The 23,161-nt window shown below is 50.2% G+C and overlaps 2 protein-coding genes and 1 pseudogene across 2 annotated transcripts; 2 read left to right on the top strand and 1 right to left on the bottom strand.

Moving 5' to 3' along the window:
* Positions 1-1,617: 1,617 nt before the first annotated feature.
* Positions 1,618-3,139, bottom strand: LOC149451522 (E3 ubiquitin/ISG15 ligase TRIM25-like; annotated as a pseudogene).
* A 14,412-nt stretch (positions 3,140-17,551) lies between these two features.
* LOC149451521 (uncharacterized) lies at positions 17,552-21,799 on the top strand. Its single transcript, XM_089690575.1, has 3 exons — positions 17,552-19,337; positions 19,453-20,871; positions 20,919-21,799. Exons 1-3 carry the CDS (start codon positions 17,552-17,554, stop codon positions 21,797-21,799), a joined length of 4,086 nt encoding a protein of 1,361 aa, XP_089546701.1.
* Positions 21,800-21,910: 111 nt separating this feature from the next.
* LOC149451520 (uncharacterized) lies at positions 21,911-22,841 on the top strand (the record flags this gene model as incomplete). The annotated part of the gene is made up of 1 exon (XM_089690574.1): positions 21,911-22,841. A coding segment is annotated over one exon (636 nt), but the record flags the coding sequence as incomplete, so codon positions are not given.
* Between the last annotated feature and the right edge of the window lie 320 nt (positions 22,842-23,161).

Genomic DNA, 23,161 nt, shown 5'->3' with positions numbered 1-23,161 from the left:
TATAGGAAAAATATTTTTAAAAATACATTTACATATATACTGTATGCCTTTGTAAATTTTAATCTACATTTTTGGAATGCATTTATAAATATATGTAAACATATATGCTAAAATTACTTTTTTATATGTTAAAAAATTTTGAAGAATATATGTTTAATTTATTTTGGAATATATAAAAAACTCATTTTAACATGCAGCATATATATACGGCCAAAATTGTAGTATTTCAAATATATATCAAAATATTGGGAAGAATATTTTTAGAATATATTTAAATATATCTTCCTTCCATGTGGGTATAAAGTCTTTAGCTGTTAATCTTCCCTTCATATACAGATTAATACCTGCTGGAGGGATTTCTGATTTTTTTACCAAACATCTTATCATGAAAATGTTAATTGCTGAAATGGTCAATTGTTTACCACCCTGGTCACCCTGGACAGGACAGTATACTATTGTCCATTGGACCCATTACCATTTCTCTCATTACAGTCACACAGATACAGTTTGCCTTTTAAATAGAATTAGCACCAGAATAGTCCCCATAGTCTATCACTCTTCAGGAATTCCCTTTTAATATGTAAATGGACTTGTCACCAGTCTATGCATGGATATTCAGGAATGTGTGTGTGTATGTATGTATATATATATATATACGTAAACATACATATATGTACACACAGTACAAAGTAAAATTGTTACTTTTGCATGTACTCTTTTTATTTCTTATAAAATTTGTTCCTGTTTATTCATTTTTCCTTTTTTATTATTTATTTCCATTACTTATATAGCGTCATCAATTTACGCAGCTCTTTACATATATATTGTACATTCACATCAGTCCCCACCCCTCAAGGGACATACAATCTAAAGTCCTTAACTTACATTCATATATTAGGGCCAATTTTAGACAGGATTCAATTAACTTGCCAGCTTGTCTTTGGAGTGTGGGAGGAAACCGGAGTCCCAGAGGAAACCCATGCAGGCACAGGGAGAACATGCAAACTCCAGGCAGGTGATGCTGTGGTTGGGATTTGAACCAATCATCCTTGTGCTGCCAGGCAGAAGTGCTAACCATTTAGCCGCTGTGCAAATATTTTTATTAAATGCAACAACAAAAAAAGAGTGAAAATACCATTAAAAATTGTTCCTATTTATTCATTTTTCTTTTTTTTATTAAATGCAACAAAAAATGAATTTGTATGTACTCTCTATTTTTTTTTCAAATTCTTTATTTATAGAGACAATTCCACACTCACAGAGCAGTTCAATATTTCCAGAGTACACAGATTAGAAATGGGTAACATCCCCTATGCAGAAAAGTCATCTTGCAAAATACAGTCAAAGGTATAAACTTTAACACTGTACTCTTTATTTTTAATAAAATGTGTTCCTATTTGTTCATTTTTCTTAGTTTTTTATTGAATTCAACAAAAAAAACACTGTCAGATTTTTTTCTACATCTGTGCACCATTGTGCAGATTTCCCTTTACTTCTTGTGTCAGCCAAACAGGAAGTGAGAGAAAGTTCTTCCAAATTAAGGAAGTTCCTTGGGAACCACCAGAACAAGCGTCCCCATTGGAAGATTTGTCTAGACTAGATTTTTCCCATCTCCCTTCAAGCCAATGATATAGATGAATGCCAAACACCCAACGCAGCATAGAGGGGCTCGGTGAAGGTGGCGGTGAAGGTGTGGAGATGACGGATGGGGTCACACACATAGAAGTAGATTTGCCCGGCCTCATGATCCAGATATACCCGGAATCGTTTACCAAAACACTATAACAGAGCTCGGTCTCATTATCGTCATGCACCACTTTATACCTTTTACCCCTCCTGACCAAAGTCCAGGACACATCATTATATCCAATCAAGGAGTAAAGCCGGCCCTGTCTATACTGTTGTAGCACATCCCGATTCTCCAGTTATTGGATCTATGGACATCTACTTCCCAGTAATGTCTCCCTGAGAAGAAGCTTCGGCTGCCTAAAACTTGATAAAAATCCATAAATCTCTCCTCGGTATATGAGCGATGCCGGTATTCTCTCAACTGGGTTGCAGTCGTCTTGTCAGAAGAGATGCATATATTAATATGAGCTGTGTCCTCATCCAATAAAATGTCTACAGCTTTCTGAATATAGACCCCCCCAATGACACCAGTGATTAGATCTGATAAACCTGTGCTGATCATATGGAAAATCACCCCCACATCCAGATCCCTTCCATCATGTCTCTCTGTGTCCTCCTCATCTCCATCCTCAGTATCACACCAGTCACCTGTGTCTGATTGCTGTAGAACAGTCAATGGATCCATCTTGGGTTGCATCTTCCTGGACAGCTCCTCCATCTTGAATTCCAAGCACTGGATCAGATCATCGATGGGGCTTAAGATCCGCTCTGCCTGCCTGGAGATCTCACGCAGGACTTTCTTCTTCAGGTCTTCCTGACGTCTCCTGAGATCTCTGAACAGGACAGTGACTCTCCCTGTTTCACCATCTGCTTTGTCTTGTACTTTCCCCTGAGTTCCTGCAGACTCTGGACTCTTTTTCTGTTTTCTCTCTTTTATTAATCAGTTTGTGAAGATAGATTGTCATGTTCCTCTTCTTTAAAAAGACTTCCTGCAGTGTCTCCACCTGGTGTCCCTGATGTTCTCCAATTATAAAGCAGGAGGCACAGAAGCAAGTAGAGTCCTCAATGCAGTAATACTCCAGGGTCTTCTTATGGACGGAGCATTTCCTGGTCTCTGGGGTGGTGGTGGGGTCACACAAGACGTGTTCTGGTGACTTGTGGTGGACTCTCAGATGGATGTCACATAGAGAAGCCTCACAATGCAGGCAGGACTTCACAGCAGGTACAGAGGTGTGGACACAGTAAGTACAGGAGACACCGGTCTTCTCTTGATCTTGTGGTGGAGACAGGAAATGCTGAGAGATGTTACTCAGAGTTATAATTGTGTACGGTGAAGGTCTCTCCTGGAACTCTCCCCTGCTGAATATCCTCCGGACTCCTTCTGTGTATCCAACACATGATCGATGCAGACCCGGCAGAAGCTGTGTCCACATTTCAAGATGACAGGATCCGAATAAATGTTCAGGAAGATGGAACAATCCAGCAGAGCTCTCATATCGGAGGACGCCATCGCTGATAGAAGACAGAGAAATCAACAAAGCTCCTTATCTCCAGAACCAATTGTTCAAGTGAGGGAGGTTCCTCCACAGAGCAAGGCTGAGAATTTGTGAGCACAAAGGAAATGCAAAGCTCATAAAACAGCTGAAAGACAACTGGAAAAAAAATCAATGATCCCAAAAAGATAAACAAAACAGTGGAAGCTCAGCCAAGATTGGTTCTCTTTGATCACCCTCCCCCCAGGCCAATTCTCACACTTACACATACCAGTAAAAAGTAGCTTTTTTTTGCTAGAACATTACTCAGAACCCCTAAATATTAGACAGTTTTTGAAAGTGGAGACGCTGGAGATTAAAATATTGGGTGTTGCAATTTTTGTAAGGTGAACTATATTTGCGCTGACATTTTTAAAACACAGTTTTTTTGGGAAAAAAGCACACTTTAATGAATTTTAATGCACACAGACATAATAGAATGCCCAATTTTTGTGGTAAACTATAAAAGATGATGTTATGCTGAGTAAATAGATACCCAACATGTCACTTTTTACAATTGCACATGTCTGTGGAATGGAGACAAACTACAGTATCTACAAGTCCTCCACAGGCAACACTTTAACAGCCTTTCCAGGTTACCGGCTTGGAGTGACACAGGAGATCTGGTGCTAGAATGATTACGCTCACTCTGATGTTTGCACCGATACCTCACATGTGTGGTGCGATTGCCGCTGCCGTATGCTTGTGAGACTTACATGTGCGTTCGCATTTGTGCGCGAGCATGGGGAGGGTGCTCTAAATTTGTATTATTTTATAATTTATTTAAAATTTTATTTATTAATTTAATATTTTATTATGTATTTTATTTTTTTTAAATACATTGTCCCTTTACATTTTTTCTTTATCGACTTTATTGCTATCACAAGAGATGAACAATATCCCTTGTGTAGCATGGGCCGTGCCAGGTCCTCTTTATGGAGAGCTCTAGGCTCTATTAGACCCCAAATCTCTCGTTAAAATTGAATTTATATTTATTAATTTAATATTTTACTAAGTATTTTATTTTTTAAAAATACATTGTCTCTTTAAATTTTTTTCTTTGATCAACTTTATTGCTATCACAAGAGATGAATAATATCCCTTTTGATATCATAGGTCATGACAGGTCCTCTTCATGGAGATCTCTAGGCTCTATTAGACACCATATCTCTCCGCTGGCCTCCAAAGCATCTGATTAAATGGAGATTGGTTTGTCGGATGCGATATCAGCCAGCAATGGCTTGTGAACCACAAACTGAAACCGGAAGTGACACAATCCTCACCATTTCTGGTTTCCTATATGAGGGGAGGCGGGTATGGATGAACATGCCTCTCCTAAGCACACTGAATGGCGATGATCCCTGGCCCCCCCCCCGATCGCTCAGGAGAGCCCGGTAATGGTGGAAGGAAGCAGCCAGAGGAAGACCCCCATCCACGCTCTGCAAAAGTGTATAGCCGCTCGGATCACTTCTAAAAAGGTGGCCATAGATGGGTGGAAAAATTGCTCAAAAGTTCATTTGAAAGCCTCAGTCATTTGCCTTTCTAAATGTGTTTGGGCTCATATCTATTCTCAAAATGCAAAGATTTATGTCAAACCCCCCTCCCCCGAAATGCTGGAAATGCCCGGAAGGCGACGTGTGTGAAGTCACTTTTGGGTCACCTTCTCTAGCATAGCCAAGCAGCAATGTATGGCATCACAATACATTGAGTGGATCCCAGAGGAGACATTGGGGATATTTTAGAACCCTGCATGTCTCAATAAAGAGAACCTGTCACCTAAAAATCATCACATTAAGGGACTTTGAGTTCCCTATGTAATGAAAAAAAAGTTGTTTTTTTTTTTTTTAAAGTAAAAAATAAAGTTACACCCAAACACACAACATACCCACCAAACAATTTTGAGCCACACATATACACATGTACGAACATAAACGCACATATTATTATTATTATACAGTATTTATAAAGCGCCAATAGTTGGCTCAGCGCTGTACATTACAAAGGGGGACAGAACATGTGACAGAACAATACCAATACAATGCAAAACATGAGGGGATCGAGGGCCCTGCTCTTTGGACCTTACAATCTAGGAGGGAGGGGATAGTGGTACAGGAGGAGATAGCTGTGGGGGATGGAGTGGTAGGAAGAGTGGAGGAGGTCGGTCAAGTTAGCAGGGGGTAGGGTAGGCTTCCCTGAAGAGGTGGGTTTTCAGGGTGCGCCTAAAGGAGAGGAGAGTAGGTGATAATCTGATGGGTTGGGGCAGGGAGTTCCAGAGGATGGGTGACACCCTGGAGAAGTCCTGGAGGCGGGCATGGGAGGAGGAGACCAGGGAACTAGAGAGAAGGAGGTCTTGTGAGGAGCGGAGTGTGCATTCTGGGCGGTACTTGGATATTAGGTCAGTGATGTAGTTCGGGGCAGTATGGTGGACAGCTTTGTACGTCAGTGTTAGGATTCTGAATTTGATCTGTTGCCAATCGGAAGCCAGTGGAGGGATTGGCAGAGGGGGGTGGCGGAAATGGAGATGTTGGAAAGGTGAATGAGTCTGGCAGCCGTATTCAGGATGGACTGAAGCGGGGATAGCCAGCGGCGAGGCAGGCCAGTGAGGAGGGAGTTGCAGTAGTCGAGTTGTGATATGATGAGGGAGTGGATGAGCTGTTTAGTGGTTTCTGGGGTTAGGAACGTGCGGATTTTGGCGATGTTGCGGAGGTGGAGTCTGCATGAGTTTGTTAAAGATTGGACTTGGGGCTGGAAGTATAGGTTGGAGTCCAGAATGACACCAAGTACTCTGGCCTGCGGGGCGGGTTTGATGGTGGCGTTGTTGGATGTGATGGAGAAGTCAATGGGGGGTGGGGTCCGGGCTGGGGGGAATACAAGAGGTTCAGTTTAAGGAAGTGGAGCGACATCCAATCTGATATGTCGCTCAGCAGGTGTGTGATTCGGGCGGAGACCGAGGGGGTGAGGTGGGGGGTTGAGAGATAGATTTGTGGCATAGAGGTGGTAGTTGAAGCCATGAGAGTGTATGAGTTGGCCAAGGGAGGAGGTGTAGATGGAGAAGAGAAGGGGCCCGAGGACAGAGCCTTGAGGGACCCCAACAGAGAGGGGGAGTGAAGGGGAGGTGGTAGCATTATAGGAAATGCTGAAGGAGTGTTGTGACAGGTAGGATGAGAGCCAGGAGAGAGCAGAATCTCTAGGGCCAAAGGAAGTGTAGTTTTTTGAGGAGGAAGGGGTGGTCGACTGTGTCGAAGGCCGCAGAGAGGTCAAGGAGTAGGAGCACTGAATAGTGGCCATTAGCTTTGGCGGTTAGAAGGCCGTTGGAGAGTTTGAGTAAGGCGATTTCGGTGGAGTGTAGGGGACGGAAGCCAGACTGTAGGGAATCGAGGAGGTTGTTGTGGTTGAGGTGAGAGCATAGGCGGGTGTAGACGAGGCGCTCAAGGAGTTTAGATGTAAAGGGGAGCAGGGAGATGGGTCTGAGGTTGTTCGGGTCATTGGGGTCCTGGGAGGGCTTTTTAAGTATGGGGTTGATGTGTGCATGTTTCAGAGGGGAGGGGAAAGTGCCTGAGGAGAGGGAGAGATTGAAGATGTGGGTGACGGAGCGTAGGATGGAGGGGGAGGGAGGTCGTAGGAGTTGTGAGGGGATAGGGTCGAGGGGGCAGGTGGTGAGGCAGGCATCAGAGAGGATCTTGGAGACTTCCTCGATGGTGGTAAGGTCAAAGGTGTGGAGTGTTGGGGGAGCTTCAGTATGAGGAATGTAGGGTGAGGTGGAAGTGGAGGTCAGAGCAGTGGTGGGGCCGTGGGAGAGGGGTGATGAGGGGGTGGCTGAGGGAGGGGAAACGGGGTTGGAGGGAGTTTGAGCAGTGACGAAGTCCCTGCGGGTTATGTCGAGGGGGAGGGGGGATGAGGGGACAGGTTGAGAGGGCGTGTGAGTTGCGGCGATGTCCTTGCGAATTGTGTCAATCTTGCTTTTGAAGTGATTGGCAATCTCAAGGGCGGTGAGTGAGGTGCTGGGTGTGGAGAGAGTAGAGAGTTGAAGGTGGAGAAGAGTCGGCGAGGATTGGAGGAGAGGGTCTTGATGAGGGTCAGGAAGTAGGCTTGTTTGGCTGCGTGGAGGGAGGTGGTGTAGGTGCGGAAGGCAGATTTATAGCGGGTGAAGGCTTGTTGGGATTTGGTTTTGCGCCATAGTCGCTCCAGGGCACGACTGTGTCGTTTGAGGGTTTTGGTGTGATCAGTCTGCCAGGGCTGGAGTGGTCGGGGTCTGATGTTGCGTGTGGTTAAAGGCGCTAGTGAGTCAAGGGCTGTTAACAGCGCGTTGTTGTACTCCGTAGTAGAGTTCAGCAGGGGAGGTAGAGTCAGTGGGCAGGATCCAGGTTTTCGTGATCGCTAGGATGTTGAGGGAGCGGGAAACAAAGAGGTCGTGGATGGTGGCAAGCTTGTTGCACACCGATCGGGCGTTCAGGAGTGCACATGAAAACAGGGGGGGGGAGATTTTAGGGAGCAGGGGGACAGATACTAAGTTGCGGGGGTTGCGGTAGGACGTGGAGGCAGGAGGGTGTTGTGCAGGTGAGGGAGGTGGTGGAGGGCCAGGATTCGGGGAGATGTCCCCCGCGGCTAGGAGGAGGAGAAGGGTGAGAAAGGTGGCATGGGAGCGGGATGTGCAGGAGAAACTACTAGTGGAGTTGTTTGTGTCAGTGTGAGAGTGGAGTAATAGGAGGAGGTGGTGGGTGCCTACATATCAGGGCGCCTACACGTGAACATCGATTTTGATACACGTTACATTCACCGTGCACACTGTAGTGACAGCAATAATTCTAGCGCCAGACCTACTCCATAACGTTAAGCAGATTGGGACTTAGACCCCACGCCCTGAAGAACCCCGAGCTGTGGGTTGCTAGAGACTCTGCCAGGCGGTGCATGACAGATATCCCCCAAATGTCAGGACGGTACAGATATCCCCCAAATGTCAGGATGGTACAGATATCCCCCAAATGTCAGAACGGTACAGATATCCCCCAAATGTCAGGAGGGTACAGATATCCCCCAAATGTCAGAACGGTACAGATATCCCCCAAATGTCAGAACGGTACAGATATCCCCCAAATGTCAGAACGGTACAGATATCCCCCAAATGTCAGAACGGTACAGATATCCCCCAAATGTCAGGACGGTACAAATATCCCCCAAATGTCAGGACGGTACAGATATCCCCCAAATGTCAGGACGGTACAGATATCCCCCAAATGTCAGCACGGTACAGATATCCCCCAAATGTCAGGACAGTACAGATATCCCCCAAATGTCAGCACGGTACAGAAATCCCCCAAATGTCAGGACGGTACAGATATCCCCCAAATGTCAGGATGGTACAGATATCCCCCCAAATGTCAGGACAGTACAGATATCCCCCAAATGTCAGGACAGGACAGATATCCCCCAAATGTCAGAACAGTACAGATATCCCCCAAATGTCAGGACAGTACAGATATCCCCCCAAATGTCAGGACAGTACAGATATCCCCCCAAATGTCAGGACGGTATAGATATCCCCCAAATGTCAGGACAGGACAGATATCCCCCAAATGTCAGTACGGTACAGATATCCCCCAAATGTCAGGACGGTACAGATATCCCCCAAATGTCAGGATGGTACAGATATCCCCCAAATGTCAGGATGGTACAGATATCCCCCAAATGTCAGGACGGTACAGATATCCCCCAAATGTCAGGAGAGGACAGATATCCCCCAAATGTCAGGACAGTACAGATATCCCCCAAATGTCAGGACAGTACAGACATCCCCCAAATGTCAGGACAGTATAGATATCCCCCAAATGTCAGAACAGTACAGATATCCCCCAAATGTCAGGACAGTACAGATATCCCCCAAATGTCAGGACAGTACAGATATCCCCCAAATTACCTCTTTTTGCAAAGTAGACAGTCCGACGTATTTCATAAGAGGCGTGGCAAGTTTTTTGAAGTTGTAATTTTTTGTCATATTTTTTAAAAAAATGAAAAAAAATAAAAAAAATTATTTGCACTATTTATTTTTTTACATACTGTCACCAGTGCAGTATAGTGTCATCATATAACTGGCATAGCGGTGATCAGGGACACTGACTGGTGACAGTATGAACAAAAAAAATTATACTTTTTTTATTTTTTTTATTAGTTTTAATTTTTTATTACACTTTTTTTATTTTTTTTAGATTTTTTTCATATTTCACTATGACCAAAGTAGTACAATATTACCATAGTAACGTTGTACTACTTTGGGGAAGTGATCTATATATATATTTTTTTTACACAATTTGCTTATAGCAAAGAATTACTTTGCTATAAGCAAACATTTACCTGAATGAAATCGATTCATTCAGGGTTTTTTTGTGCTTAGCTGTGATTTGGCCACAGCTAATCACATGACACAGCTGGGCTGTGATTGGCCCAGCTTGTGCATGTGATCACTGTGACCATTCACAGCTAGACACACTTGTATACAATGGATGGCGTGAAAGGAAGCCATCCATTGCATACAACTATCATGTGACCTGCTGTGATTGGTCACAGCAGGTCACATGGTACTGGCAAAGGAGCACATATCTGTTATCGGCCGTGTCCGAGGTACACGGCTGGTGACAGACCGCACCACAGCGTGGCCTTGCGGGCATGCGCAATACACTCTCCGGGAAGGACGCCTTATGGTGTCCACCCGGAGGGACGAGTTATTCGCCTGGCCACCATCTGGCTATAGGTTGGGCGGCAACGTGTTAATCTGGAGGGAATGATCTCAGTGGAAAGAGTGTCTTGAGTGGGGGAGGGGTGACAACACTAGGGAGAGAGTGTCCTCAGAAGGGGAGGGGGAAAGGTGTCCCCAGTGCAGAAAAGGAGAGAGAGGGGTGTCATCAGAGGAGGAAAAGAGAGGAAGGGAGTATTCTCAGTGGAGAGGGTGTTTTTACTGGAGGAAGGGTGTCCTCTGTGGGGGGAGAGGGTGTTCTTAGTGGAAGAGGGGAAGGGTTTTTTTTGGGTAAATGACACCAGATCAAAGTCCTCCTGAGAAGTTCCTAAAAAAAAAACTGTCTTGTCTATGTAAAAAAGATAACTTTAGCTGAATATTAGAAAGCACAGTGTATTCCAAGGTGGCTAGGAGGTAAACTGACCCCAACTTTGTTTGCCTACAAGGAGGAGGACAATGGTCTGTTTGCCTACAGGGAGGAGTTCAATGGTCTGTTTACACAAGTCCTAAACAAAAGCTCCATTGTTCTCCAGTTTCATTTCTCCAGAAGGAAGAAGCTGCTCTGGCTGTACAGATCACACAGGTGGAGTCTACACTGCAGTCTGCATTGTCAGCCGAGCAGCTGAAGGAGTCCAACATCTAAACGTCTACTAATCAGGCGTACTCTTGGAGCACCACCTACACAAGACTCACCTCGTCCATCTAGACTGCTCACTAGAGCTTCTTCTACAGCCTCTGACCCATCACTTCCCTCCTATGCTGGAGGCACTTTATTAGGATCTATAGAGGGACAACACCCACCTCGTATTGTACATCGGAATCAAGGAAACAGCAGAGATCCGGCCACAGGGGAGGTAGGAAACATCAACGCTGCAACAAGGGATCTCCCACTCATCCAACCATCCCAACAGATGATTCATCAACAGAAATAGACGGAATTCTCACCTTCTCCTCAGCTGGACTGACATCGGGGAAGATGGACCTTCTGGGGAAAGGTTTGGGCTTTAGCCCTAAAGGTATCATGAAGAAGTTTTTGTTGGCACAGGACTTGTATAGATGTTTCAGGAATATTAGATTGAAGGTACATTATTCTTGGAGAGGCGATATTGAGGGATCATCTGTAGTCACACCACTGAGTAGGTCTGTCTGAGGTTTACAGATAAAATGGAAGTTTCCACCACCCACTACATATTCAGCAGCAGAAATGTTTCTTCATTTGGATGATAAAGATGGTGACGTATGACAGTCTATAATCAGGAACTCTGGGGTCATATCCTAATAATGGGACCATTGAGGAGAAAGGTGCATTGCCATCATTAGCAGCAAGGTGAGATATAACATTGAAGCCAGCTGATAAGGGGGGATGGGTGGTCATTATGGACACAGCATGTGATGACAATGAGACACTGGAGAGTGCAAAGTCTGGTGCAGCTCTGCATAGGAACCAATCAGCTTCCAGGTTTTTTGTCAAAGCTTCATTGAACAAGCTGAAGTCAGAACCTGATTGGCTCCCATGCACAGCTGCCCCAGATTTTGCACACTCCAGTTTTAGTAAATCAGCCCCATTGTGTCCATCTGAGATGGTTTGTGCCAGATCCCGGGTTGTGAGTTCCATTCAGTACAATGTCTTTGAGTTCTCTTGCTAGTTGACTGCCCCCTTGTTAGTTGAGGTGTTTGTAGTCATAGAGGTGTTGGGTCATGATGGAATGATGTTGTGTCAGGTGAATGGTAGGCTCTGACCTGGTTTTATCTGCCAGCTCTGTGTTGATTCGCTGAGTTTTATATTGTTTATTATGTTCATCCTTGGAATGTCCATCCTTAAATCTGATGAGGCCAATATGGCGGTCAGAGCAGCCGCATGACCCAGAGCTCCGGTCGCCCCCAAACTCCATCTAACTCCCACCAGCTAAACTGACTTAACAGCGGCCACCCCGACCCTCCTTGACCCCCCCTGTACCTGGAGAGGGAGTGGTGCCACGTGATCCACCACTGTGCCCTATCCGCCACCTCTGCCACGCTGGTCCCATCACCACGTGGCCCGAATCTCTGCCGCTGCCGCCATGCTGGTCTCATCACCACACGGCCCGGTTCTTTGCCGCCGCCGTCACCGCTGGCCACATCCAAGCTCCTCGGGCCCTAGACACACCAGGAGAGGGGAAGCCACCGCCCTCTAAGAAGTGAAGCCGCCGCCCAAGCCTCCACGGTGCCTGTCCCTGCAGCCCTGGCCCGGCCTCCCGAATCCACCGGCCCTCCAGACAAACCACCCACAACCTGATTAGCTGCACACAAGCAGCCTGCATATAAGCTACCGCCGGGTAGCAGCAGGCAGGGGGCAAGCATTGGTGCCCCCCAGCCCTACCTCTGCCACCAGGACCCTATAACTGCCCAGGACTAGTGCAGCACTCCAGCACCCAGCCTCGCATGGCCTGCTGTGGCCCACCAAGGCGCACCCCCCATGACACCTACAGGGAGCCTGCATGGCAGCACCACCACCCGCACGGCCACCACCACCAAAACGGGCCACTGAGAACCAGGACGCCTCCTCTCCAGCCAGAGGGGTTAAAGACACTTCCACCACCCCCACCCTGTGAGGGAAATCCACCACCACCAAAATGGACAGGGTAAGCCACCACCACCAACTCAGCACCCCTGCTCCCCACCATGTGCTACAAAGCCGCCCCCGTGCCCCACCACCGCACAACCCCATGGCCCATCATGTGAGCCTGCCATGCGGCCTACAGCACATGCCGGGCCCTACAACACCTAAAGGTGCCAGACCCTGCCGCTCCCACAGACGCCTGACCCTACGGCACCCACTAACGCTGGCACACAGCGCCCACAAGCACAATTGAGAGAAGGCAAAACTGCCATCACCTCCGGGATGCTGCCACACCGCCGTTTTTCTCCACAATGAGGGGAAGCTGCCATCACCCCCAACAAAGCTGCCACCACAAACCCAGGGGATACCACTAGAACCTAGAGGGCCACAGGAGCACACAAGGCTCCAAGGAAACCACAGTCAACCCACACACCAGCACCAGCACCCTGGGACTTCCACCTGGACCCTGAACCCTGCCAAGCATGTCTCCGCAGGAGCACACGCAAGTTGCAGCCACACATCACTCCTGACCTGATCACCCTGACAGCACTCACACCGACCCCAACCCAGCTCAACCCAAAGGACAAGTAACAGCCGCACAATGATCCAGATCCGTCCACCCAGGGACTACTCACACCAACCCCCATCTCTGCTCGACCTAAAGACACGAACCCTTGATGTAAGACACCACAACAAGAGACCCCACTGCTCACCAGACTGTCTACAATCAAGCGCCCCTGGAAACCATCCACCCTCACCCATTCCCCCTCCTTACTCCCCTACTACCCAGCTACTAGAAGCCACAGCAACAAGATACGCCACTGCACACTGGACTATCGACAGCCAAGCCTCCCACCACTCCTATCTGCCACCCTTAAATGCCTCTTCCACTCCTTCTCATATTCCTCTCCTCCGTTCCCAAAATCTATTCTCTATATCACTCTGCTCCTCCCAGACAATTGTATATTGTGTCCTCACTGCTTCCTTCGCCCCTCTACGGCACCCACCACCTCCTCCTAACACTCCACCCTCCCACAGACCCGAACACCTCCACTGGCAGATTTGCTCACTCCTGTACATCCCGCTCCGATGCCACCTTTCTCACCCTTCTCCTCCAAACCTCCGGGAACATCTCCCCGAACTCTGGCCCTCCACCACCTCGCTCACCCACACAGCACCCTCCCACTTCCACGTCCTGCCGCAACCATCGCAACTTAGTATCTGTCCCCCTGCTTCCTAAAACCACCCCCCCCCCCCATTTTCATGCGCACTCCTGAACGCCCGATCGGTGTGCAACAAGCTCACCACCATCCATGACCTCTTTATTTCCCACTCCCTCAACCTCCCAGCGATCACGGAAACCTGGGTCCAGGCCACTGACTCTACCTCCCCTGCTGCGCTCTGCTATGGAGGTCTCACCTGGACCCACTCACCCAGGCCCAACTGTCATAAAGGTGGTGGGGTTGGTCTGCTCCTGTCACCACAGAGCACCTTCCGAGTCCTCCCAAACCCCCCCTCTCTATCCTTCTCCTCCTTCCAGGCCCACTGCATCCAACTATTCTCTCCTACCCCCCTGAAGGTTGCTGTTATCCACCGGCCTCCTGAACCTCTATCCTGCTTCCTGGATGACTTTTCCTCCTTGTTACCATTCTTCCTCTCCTCCGACCTACCCACCATCATCCTTGGGGATTTCAACATCCCTGTCAACGTTGACAACCCGTCCACATCCCATCTCTTCCACTTAACCTCCTCCTTTGCACTTGCACAGTGTGTACAATCCACCACCCACTCTGACGGAAATATCCTGGACCTTGTCTTCTCCAACCGCTGTGCTCTCCACAACCTCACAAACTCCCCCTTCCCTCTCTCTGACCACAACCTGATTACCTTCTCTATCTCCTCGTCCTCCAGTGCCTACCCCTCCAAATGTCTTACCACCACCAGTTGCAACCTCTGCAACCTTAACCCTGCCCCCCTCCACTCTGCAGCTGATCAACTCCACGACAGCATCCTCCCCCTGTCCTGCCCCGACTTGGCTATGACTGCCTATAACAACACGCTATCAACAGCCCTTGACTTACTAGTGCCTTTAACCACACAAAACATCAGACCCCGACCGCTCCAGCCCTGGCAGAATGATCACACTAAATCTCTCAAATGATGCAGTCATGCCCTGGAGTGACTATGGCACAAAACCAGATCCCAACAAGCCTTCTCCCGCTATAAATCTGCCTTCCACACCTACACCTCCTCCCTCCACTCCGCCAAACAAGCCTACTTCCTGACCCTCATCAAGGCCCTCTCCTCCCATCCTCGCCGACTCTTCTCCACATTTAACTTCCTACTCTCTCTGCCCCCACCTCCACCCAGTTCCTCACTCACTGCCCTTGAGATTAGTGCAATTACTTCAAAAACAAGATTGACACTATTCACAAGGACATTGCCGCAGCTCACACTCCCTCCAAACCTTCGACCTTACTACCATCGAGGAGGTCTCCAAAGTCTTCACTGATGCCCACCTCACCACCTGCCCCCTTGACCCTATCCCCTCACAACTCCTACAACCTCCCTCCTCCTCCATACTACACTCCCTCACCCACATCTTTAATCTCTCCCTCTCTTCCGGCACATTCCTCTCCCCTCTGAAGCATGCACACATCACCCCCATACTTAAAAAACCCTCTCTGGATCCCAATGACCTGAACAACCTCAGACTCATCTCCCTGCTTCCACTCACATCCAAACTCCTCGAGCGCTTTGTCTACACTTGCCTAAGCTCTCACCTCAACGACAACAACCTCCTTGATCCCCTACAGTCCAGCTTCTGCCCCATACACTCCACCAAAACTGCCCTATTCAAACTCTCCAACGACCTCCTAACAGCCAAATCCAATGGCCACTATTCTGTACTCCTACTCCTGGACCTCTCCGCAGCCTTCGACACAGTTGACCACCCCCTCCTCCTCAAAAAACTACACTCCCTCGGCCTCAGAGATTCTGCTCTCTCCTGGCTCTCATCCTACCTATCACAATGCTCTTTCAGCGTTACCTATAATGCTACCACCTCCCCCTCACTCCCCCTCTCTGTTGGGGTCCCCCAAGGCTCTGTCCTTGGGCCCCTTCTCTTCTCCATCTATACCTCCTCCCTGGGCCAACTCATACACTCTCACAGCTTCAACTACCACCTCTATGCCGATGACACACAAATCTCTCTACCCCCTCAGTCTCTATCCAAATCACCAACCTACTGAACGACGTATCAGACTGGATGTCACTCTATTTCCTTAAATTGAACCTCTCCAAAACCGAGCTCCTTGTCTTCCCCCAACCCACACACCACCCCCTACTGACTTCTCCATCACATCCAAAAATTCCACTATCAGACCCGCCCCGCAGACCAGAGTACTTGGTGTCATTCTGGACTCCAACCTTTCCTTTCAGCCCCATGTCCAATCATTAACAAAGTCGTGCCGACTCCACTTCCGCAACATCGCCAAAATATGCACGTTTCCAACCCCTGAAACCACTAAACAGCTCATCCACTCCCTCATCATATCAAAACTCGACTACTGCAACTCCCTCCTCACTGGCCTGCCTCGCCACAGGCTATCCCCCTTTCAGTCTATCCTGAATTTGGCAGCCAGACTCATTCACCTTACCAACCTCTCCGTTTCCGCCACCCCCCTCTGCCAATCCCTCCACTGGCTTCCGATTGCGCAATGGATCAAATTCAAAATCCTAACACTGACGTACAAAGCTGTCCATAATACCACCCCAAACTACATCATACATACACCTAATATCCAAGTATCACCCTTCACGCACTCTCTGCTGCTCTCAAGACCTCCTTCTCTCTAGTTTCCTGGTCTCCTCCTCCCATGCCCACCTCCAGGATTTCTCCAGGGTGTCACCCATCCTCTGGAACGCCCTTCCCCAACCCATCACACTATCACCTACCCTCCTCTCCTTTTGGCATGCCCTGAAAACCCACCTCTTCAGGGAAGCCTACCCCACCCCCTGCTAATCTTTCTACCTCCTCCACTCTTCCTACCATTCCATCCCCCACAGCTACAGTATCTTCTGTACCACTTTCCCCTCCCTCCTAGATTGTAAGCTCCAAGGAGCAGGGCCCCCTCATGTATCACATTATATTGTGTTGTATTGTTACTGTTTAGTCAGGGCCTGGACTGAGCGAAGTATAAGGGAGGGCCAGCATGACTGGGGCGTGCAGACGAGGCAGAGAGTGTAATTTGGGTGGAGTATTGGCAAGGAAATGGGGATGGGGGGTGGTTACTTACTTGATTGGTGTAGGCAGCATTGTGGGTGGTCTTGCAGGTTTTGAATTGGGGGGTTGTGTCTTGTCGGAGTCAGTCGGAGCTTGTGCCATCACGGAGGTGGTTTCTTCTTTTGCTGGTACCTGCGGCGGGAAACAAATACTAGGCCATGAGTGACTTGGACGGGATGCTATCCCAATTGCGGGCGGCAGCTGATGCCAATGGCTCAGGGTGGTTAAGGGAGAGGCTGTCAGACATGCTGCAAGGCCCCAGGCCCGCGTCACCAGGCCCTTCTACTGGGCGCACACGTGCTCGGCGGTCTGTGCCTCCGGTGCGCTTTAGCCCAGAGGTGACAGCTAGGGTTCTGCGCCGTTCTGGGAGCCCCTTAGGGGACCCTCCAGCTCCGCCGGTGAAGCGTCGGCCTGCTTCTCCGGGGAGGGCTGGGAGGAATCCTCGTCGCTGGCGGACCCCTGGCAGGAGCACATCTACCACCACCCGCTCCCCAGCCAACTCACCTCTTAATCTGGACCATGCGGCTGGCCCTGCAGGCTCCGGGCCTACAGCGGTGGCAGCCCGGCGTGGGAGGAGTGGCGGGCGGCCTTCAGCGGGGACTGGGTCAGCGTCCCCTAGGAGCAGAGGATCGGGCTCTCCGGATTCACGGCGGGCCCAGGAGGGTGCCGCCTCGTCACAGGCCGGGACCACGAGGTCGGGGCCATCTTTGCGTGCGGTTCGAGCACGCAGTGGGCGGGGCTTAGCGGCTCGGAGCTCTGGGCCGGCAGCCGGTGATGACATGGCCCCTGTTTTCGGCCCGGGCTTTGGAGCCGGGGATCCACGTCTCCCTCACCGGCCTGCGGCTGCTGGGCTCCCCTCTGCCGCCCAGCGGGCCTCCCTGAAGTCGGCGGTGCGGAGCGAGAGGTGGGCGGGGCCTGATGACGTCACTCCCGGGCGCCAGCTGGGCTCGGGAGCTGGGAGGAGACCTTCTGCTGGAGCTCAGCCTGCGGCTGCTGGGCGTGTCTTGGTGGCCCAGCGAGCCTCTCGAGGGGGGGCGGGGGGTGCTGAGGTCACCCCTCTGCGCCGCAATGCTTCAGGAGCAGGAGAAGGCCCCCTGTCGGTTGGGGCTTCGGCTGCTTCCCAGCGAGCCCAGCGTGGGAGGAATGATCGGGCGGCTCTGGGCTCTGGTGCGGTGGATGCTGCCAGCCGTTCAGTGTGCCGACCGGACCCAGGAGCCGGTGAAGAGCCCGGAGCGAGGCCTGGTGCGGCCTGGGATCCGGTGGATGCGGAGCGAAGATCCGAAGGGGAGCTCAGCGGTTCTGAGGAAGATGCGGTCCATTCATCTCTGCCTGGCTCTGGATTGGCGGCTGTGGGTCCCGGCGAACGACTGCAGCCTGGTGAGTTAAATTCAGGGGCTGTTTCTTTGTCTTCTTTAGTCTCTCTGTTTGAGGGGTTTCGGGACCAGGGGAGTGGCGTTTCTGTTTTGGCGGAGAGGGGGTTTGGGGCTGCAGGGCTTAACGTGGGGTCTTTGGAGGGTTCCCCGGGGGCTGATGGTGTTGTCGGTATGATGTTGTCCGGCTTCAGGGAAGTGTTGGCACGTTGTGAGGCGGGGTTGGTCGCTAGGACTTCGGCGCCACCTTTGGCTGCTTGGTCGGGAATGCTAGGTGCGGCATCAGGGAGCGGTGTCGGCCCCGGGGGTGGTAGATACGAAGCTGCTGGGGTTCCCCCGCAGGTGTTTACGGTGGCTGGGCCGCAGGTCTCTGGAGTCGCGGCCGCAGTGCGTTCGGCGGTGGTGGGTTCTGTTAGCTCTGGTTCTGAGGCTCTGAGGGGTGAAGCGGCGGCGGATCACGCTGGGGTTGACGGCGGAGATAAAGGGGTTACGGGGTGTGATGGTGTGCGTTTGGCAGACGCTGCAAAATGCGAGGTTTATGTGTGCTTCGAGGGGCCCTTGGGGGCTCATCTGAAGCCGGAGGTGAAGGAGCGCATTTGGGGGGGCGAGTATGTGGAAATATTTTCTTTATTACCGTTGGAGAAATTCAACTTAGATAAAGTTCGGCCAGATGAGGGTAAGAGGGAGGAGGAAGAAAAGCGGCGATATCGGTTGATTCCCCGCTCGTTCTCTAATTGGCTTCAGGCATTTGCCATTTTGGCAAGCGTTATTGGAGAGAAGTCGCCTGAGCATTGTTCCCCACTTTTTTGTTACTTGGATGCCATAGGGGAAGCTCAGAGGGTTTATGGGGGCATCGCGTGGTTACGTTATGACGAGCAGTTTCGTCAGCGTATGGCGGTTAGGCCATCTTTGCGGTGGGACCATAAAGATATCGGGCTGTGGATGAAACTCATGACTCCCGTGAGGACCACGGCTCATCCCTTTCAGGGGGGGGCCGGAAGTGCAGCCACGGTTGCGCAGCCGGCCGTGCTTAGAAAGGGCTATTGCTGGCAGTTTAATGAGGGATCGTGCAGGTTTGGATCCGGCTGCCGATTCCGTCATGAGTGCTCGGGTTGTGGGGGGGCCCATACATTGTCCCGGTGTTTCAAGCAAGGGCGGGGGAGAGGTGGTGACACTGGAAAAAGGGAAGTCGCCGGTGAGGGTAGGAAGGATGTTGCCGTTTTTAAAGCGGTACCCTGATCAGGCGGCGGCGACCCTGTTGCGGCGGGGTTTTTCGGAAGGTTTTTTGATCCCCTGTCTACTGGCGGTAGTTCCTCCAGCGGCGGATAATTTGAAGTCGGCGCGGTTGCATCCGGAGGTTATTAGGGCAAAAATTGACAAGGAGGTGTCCTTGGGCCGCATGGCTGGCCCGTTTGTGGACCCCCCTATGCCTAATTTGGTAATTTCGCCGCTGGGTGTTGTTCCCAAAAAAGAGCCTAATAAATATAGACTCATTCATCACCTGTCTCATCCGCGGGGGGGTTCGGTCAATGATGCTATTGACCCAGGTTTGTGTTCTGTTTCCTACACTTCTTTTGACGCGGCGATTTCATGGGTGCGGCGGTTTGGTCGGGGTGCCCTGTTGGCAAAAACTGATATTGAGGCGGCGTTTCGCCTTTTGCCGGTGCATCCTAGTTGTCTCCGATTGCTGGGTTGCAAATGGGAGGGGTGCATATTTGTTGATCGTTGCTTGCCTATGGGCTGCGCCATTTCTTGTTCTCTATTTGAGACTTTTAGTTCTTTTCTTGAATGGGCGGTTAGGGATGTTTCTGGGCTCGCATCTGTCATCCATTATTTGGATGATTTTTTGTGTATTGGCCCTCCGGGTAGTTCCATTTGTGCGTCGCTACTGAGCACGGTGGAACATGTGTTTGAGCATTTTGGCGTTCCTTTGGCTTCGGATAAGACGGTGGGTCCGACAACGGAATTGTGTTTCTTGGGAATTATTGTTGATACTGAAGCCATGGAATGTCGTTTGCCGCAGGATAAATTGAGGGAGCTCCGGGGGTTGGTGAGTTCGGTGGGTCAGTGCAGGAAGATTCGGCTTCGGGACTTGCAGTCGTTACTAGGCAAGTTAAATTTTGCTTGTCGCATCATGCCCATGGGGCGTATATTTTCCAGGCGTTTGGCGGCGGCCACGGCTGGTGTGGCGGCCCCGCATCACAGGGTTCGGCTGCGAGGTGAGCTACGGGATGATTTGGGGGTATGGAGGTCGTTTCTCGATTCCTATAATGGAAGATCACTTTGGTTGGATGGGGTCGTGTCCAATTTTGATTTGGAACTCTTTACGGATGCGGCGGGCTCGGCCGGTTTTGGGGCCTATTTTCAGGGTCAGTGGTGTGCGGGTTCGTGGCCTTTGCAATGGCGGGAGGAAGGTCTGTTGCGTAATCTGACATTACTGGAGCTTTTCCCCATCGTTTTAGCTGTTTCTTTGTGGAGTGCTGTTTTCCGGAATAAACGGATTCGTTTTCATTGTGATAATTTGAGCGTGGTTCATGCCATTAACCGTGTTTCGGCCACGTCTCGGCCGGTGGTTCGTATGTTGCAGCGGTTGGTTTTGGACTGTTTGGGTCTCAATTGTTTTATTTCGGCTGTACATGTTCCGGGCGTGGATAACTCCATTGCTGATGCTCTATCTCGTTTTCAGTGGGATCGATTCCGTCGGTTGGCACCAGAAGCGGAGCAACGCGGTATCGATTGTCCAGATCACTTGTGGAGCATTGCCTTGCCTCTTCAGCGGCCTTGATTCAGACGTCGGTTTGCGCGTCCACTTGGGTTTTCTATGAGAAGGTGTGGCGGGAATGGCTGGAGCTGGTGAGTGAGGTGGGGGGTGGTTTAGGGGTGGATGATGCCCTATGCCTCCTGCTTTATTTCATCGGCAGGAATTTTGAAAGGGGTGTTTCCGCGACTTTGATGTCTCGCAAGCTGGCGGGGTTGGCTTTTCATTTCAAACTGGCGGGGGGTCGTGACGTGACAAAGGATTTCCTTGTTCGGCAGGCTATGCGGGGGTACAGGAAGGGCCGTTCCATCCCTGATTCTAGACGGCCGGTGTCTTTTGAGGTTCTTCAAGTGGTGGTTGGCCAGTTGGATTGTATTTGTTCCTCGTTGTATGAGGCGATTTTGTTCCGTGCGGCTTTTGTGCTGGCATTTTTTGGGGCATTTCGGGTTGGGGAGTTGGTGAGTCGGACTAAGTGGGGCGAGGGTGGTTTGGCCGTAGATGAGGTGGTCTTGTTGGGTAGTGGGGTGCGAATTTTTCTGCGCAAGTCAAAAACGGACCGTTTGGGTCGGGGTACCTGGGTGGAATTGGCTGAGATTCCGAGTTCTCGGATTTGTCCGGTACGGGCGGTTAGGGAATTTCTCGAGGTGAGACCTGACCTTCCTGGGGTTTTCTTTTTGCATACGAATGGGATGGCTCTGTCTCGATTCCAATTTGGGGCAGTGTTTAAACGGTGTTTGCAGTCTGCCGGGTTGGGTGTGGAACATTACTCGTCTCATTCGTTTCGCATTGGGGCAGCTACGGAGGCCGCCCGCTGGGGTTTAGGTGATCAAGTGGTTCGTCGGATTGGGCGGTGGGATTCGGATAGGTTCAAGTTGTATGTGCGTCCTCAGTTCTTGTGAGTTAAAAAAAAAAAAAAAAAAAGTTTTTGGTGTTGTTGTGTTGGTCTCTGTGGTACTTGTATTTTGTTACCTCTGTGTTTTTTGTTTGTTTTGTGGGGGCCTTTGTGGTGAAGGTTCTACCTCCTCCCTTCTTTTGTGTGTTTCTTTGCAGGTTCCGAAGGCTGCTTGGTATGGATCTTGGGCCATTCATATGTTTTTTGGGGGGCTAAGAGGGCGGATGTTCGTCCAGAGGGTCGGCAACTGGGATTTGAGAGGGGGGAGGCTAGGCTTCGTTGGCTTGGAGTGCCGGGAATGTTGTGGTCCAGGGTGGTCCCGGAAATTCATCACTATTCCCGTTTGGACCGGCCTCCCGATGTTTTGGTATTGCATGTGGGGGGTAATGATCTCGGGTTGCGCTCCATGCGGGAGGTTATCCGGGACATTAAGTTTGATTTTTTGCGGATTCGGTCCTTTTTCCCGGGCACAGTGCTGGTATGGTCGGATATAGTGGCCCGTGCTTATTGGCGGATGGCCCGCTCCGTTGAAAAAATTAATAGGGCTCGAGTTAAGGTGAATAAGGAGGTGGCGCGTTTTGTGGTGAGGAATGGTGGCCTAGCAGTCCGTCATAGGGAGTTGGAGGAGGAGTCCTGGCGATATTTGCGCTCGGATGGGGTGCATCTTAATGCAGTTGGGATTGATCTGTGGTCCTTGGGCCTGCAGGATGGTATCCAGCGTGGATTACGTGTGTGGCGGGCTACACGAGTGTAAGGGTTCACACTCGTGTGCTGTGGCAGGGGTCGATGGGTCTTTGAAGGCGGTGGTGGAGTGACAAGTTGAGGAATTATGGGTTGGGCCCATCGTAGGTATGGGTGTCCCTTCCCAATAAAAGGTCATATTGGTAATGTGGGAGTTAATTTGGCTGTATCTGGGTTAAGTAACAGTATTATTGTCCCCGAGGCGGTGTAGTAGCGGCTGGGGGCCTTTCATTGAGTAATAGATACAGCCGAGTTGGTGATGGGAGTAATGGTGCCTTCAGAGACCTCGGACCCGGGTGGTAATGTAATAAAATATTATGTTGAGTTATGTTAAATAAATGGCTGCTATGGCCGGTTTTACACCAAAAGTGAGTTGCGTGTTTATTTGGGGAGAGGGAAGGTTTTTGAAGGGGTGGTGGTGTTTAAAGGGGGTAGGTAAGTATTAGCCTCGGGATTCTGCAAGTCCAACAGTCAAGTCAGGGCCTGGACTGAGCGAAGTATAAGGGAGGGCCAGCATGACTGGGGCGTGCAGACGAGGCAGAGAGTGTAATTTGGGTGGAGTATTGGCAAGGAAATGGGGATGGGGGGTGGTTACTTACTTGATTGGTGTAGGCAGCATTGTGGGTGG

Source organism: Staurois parvus, unplaced genomic scaffold (genome assembly GCF_062004578.1).
Source record: "Staurois parvus isolate SC_StPar_1 unplaced genomic scaffold, SC_StPar_1.0 ptg000534l, whole genome shotgun sequence".
In the NCBI taxonomy this organism is placed as follows: domain Eukaryota; kingdom Metazoa; phylum Chordata; class Amphibia; order Anura; family Ranidae; genus Staurois; species Staurois parvus.
This window is presented reverse-complemented; position numbering and strand designations above follow the sequence as displayed.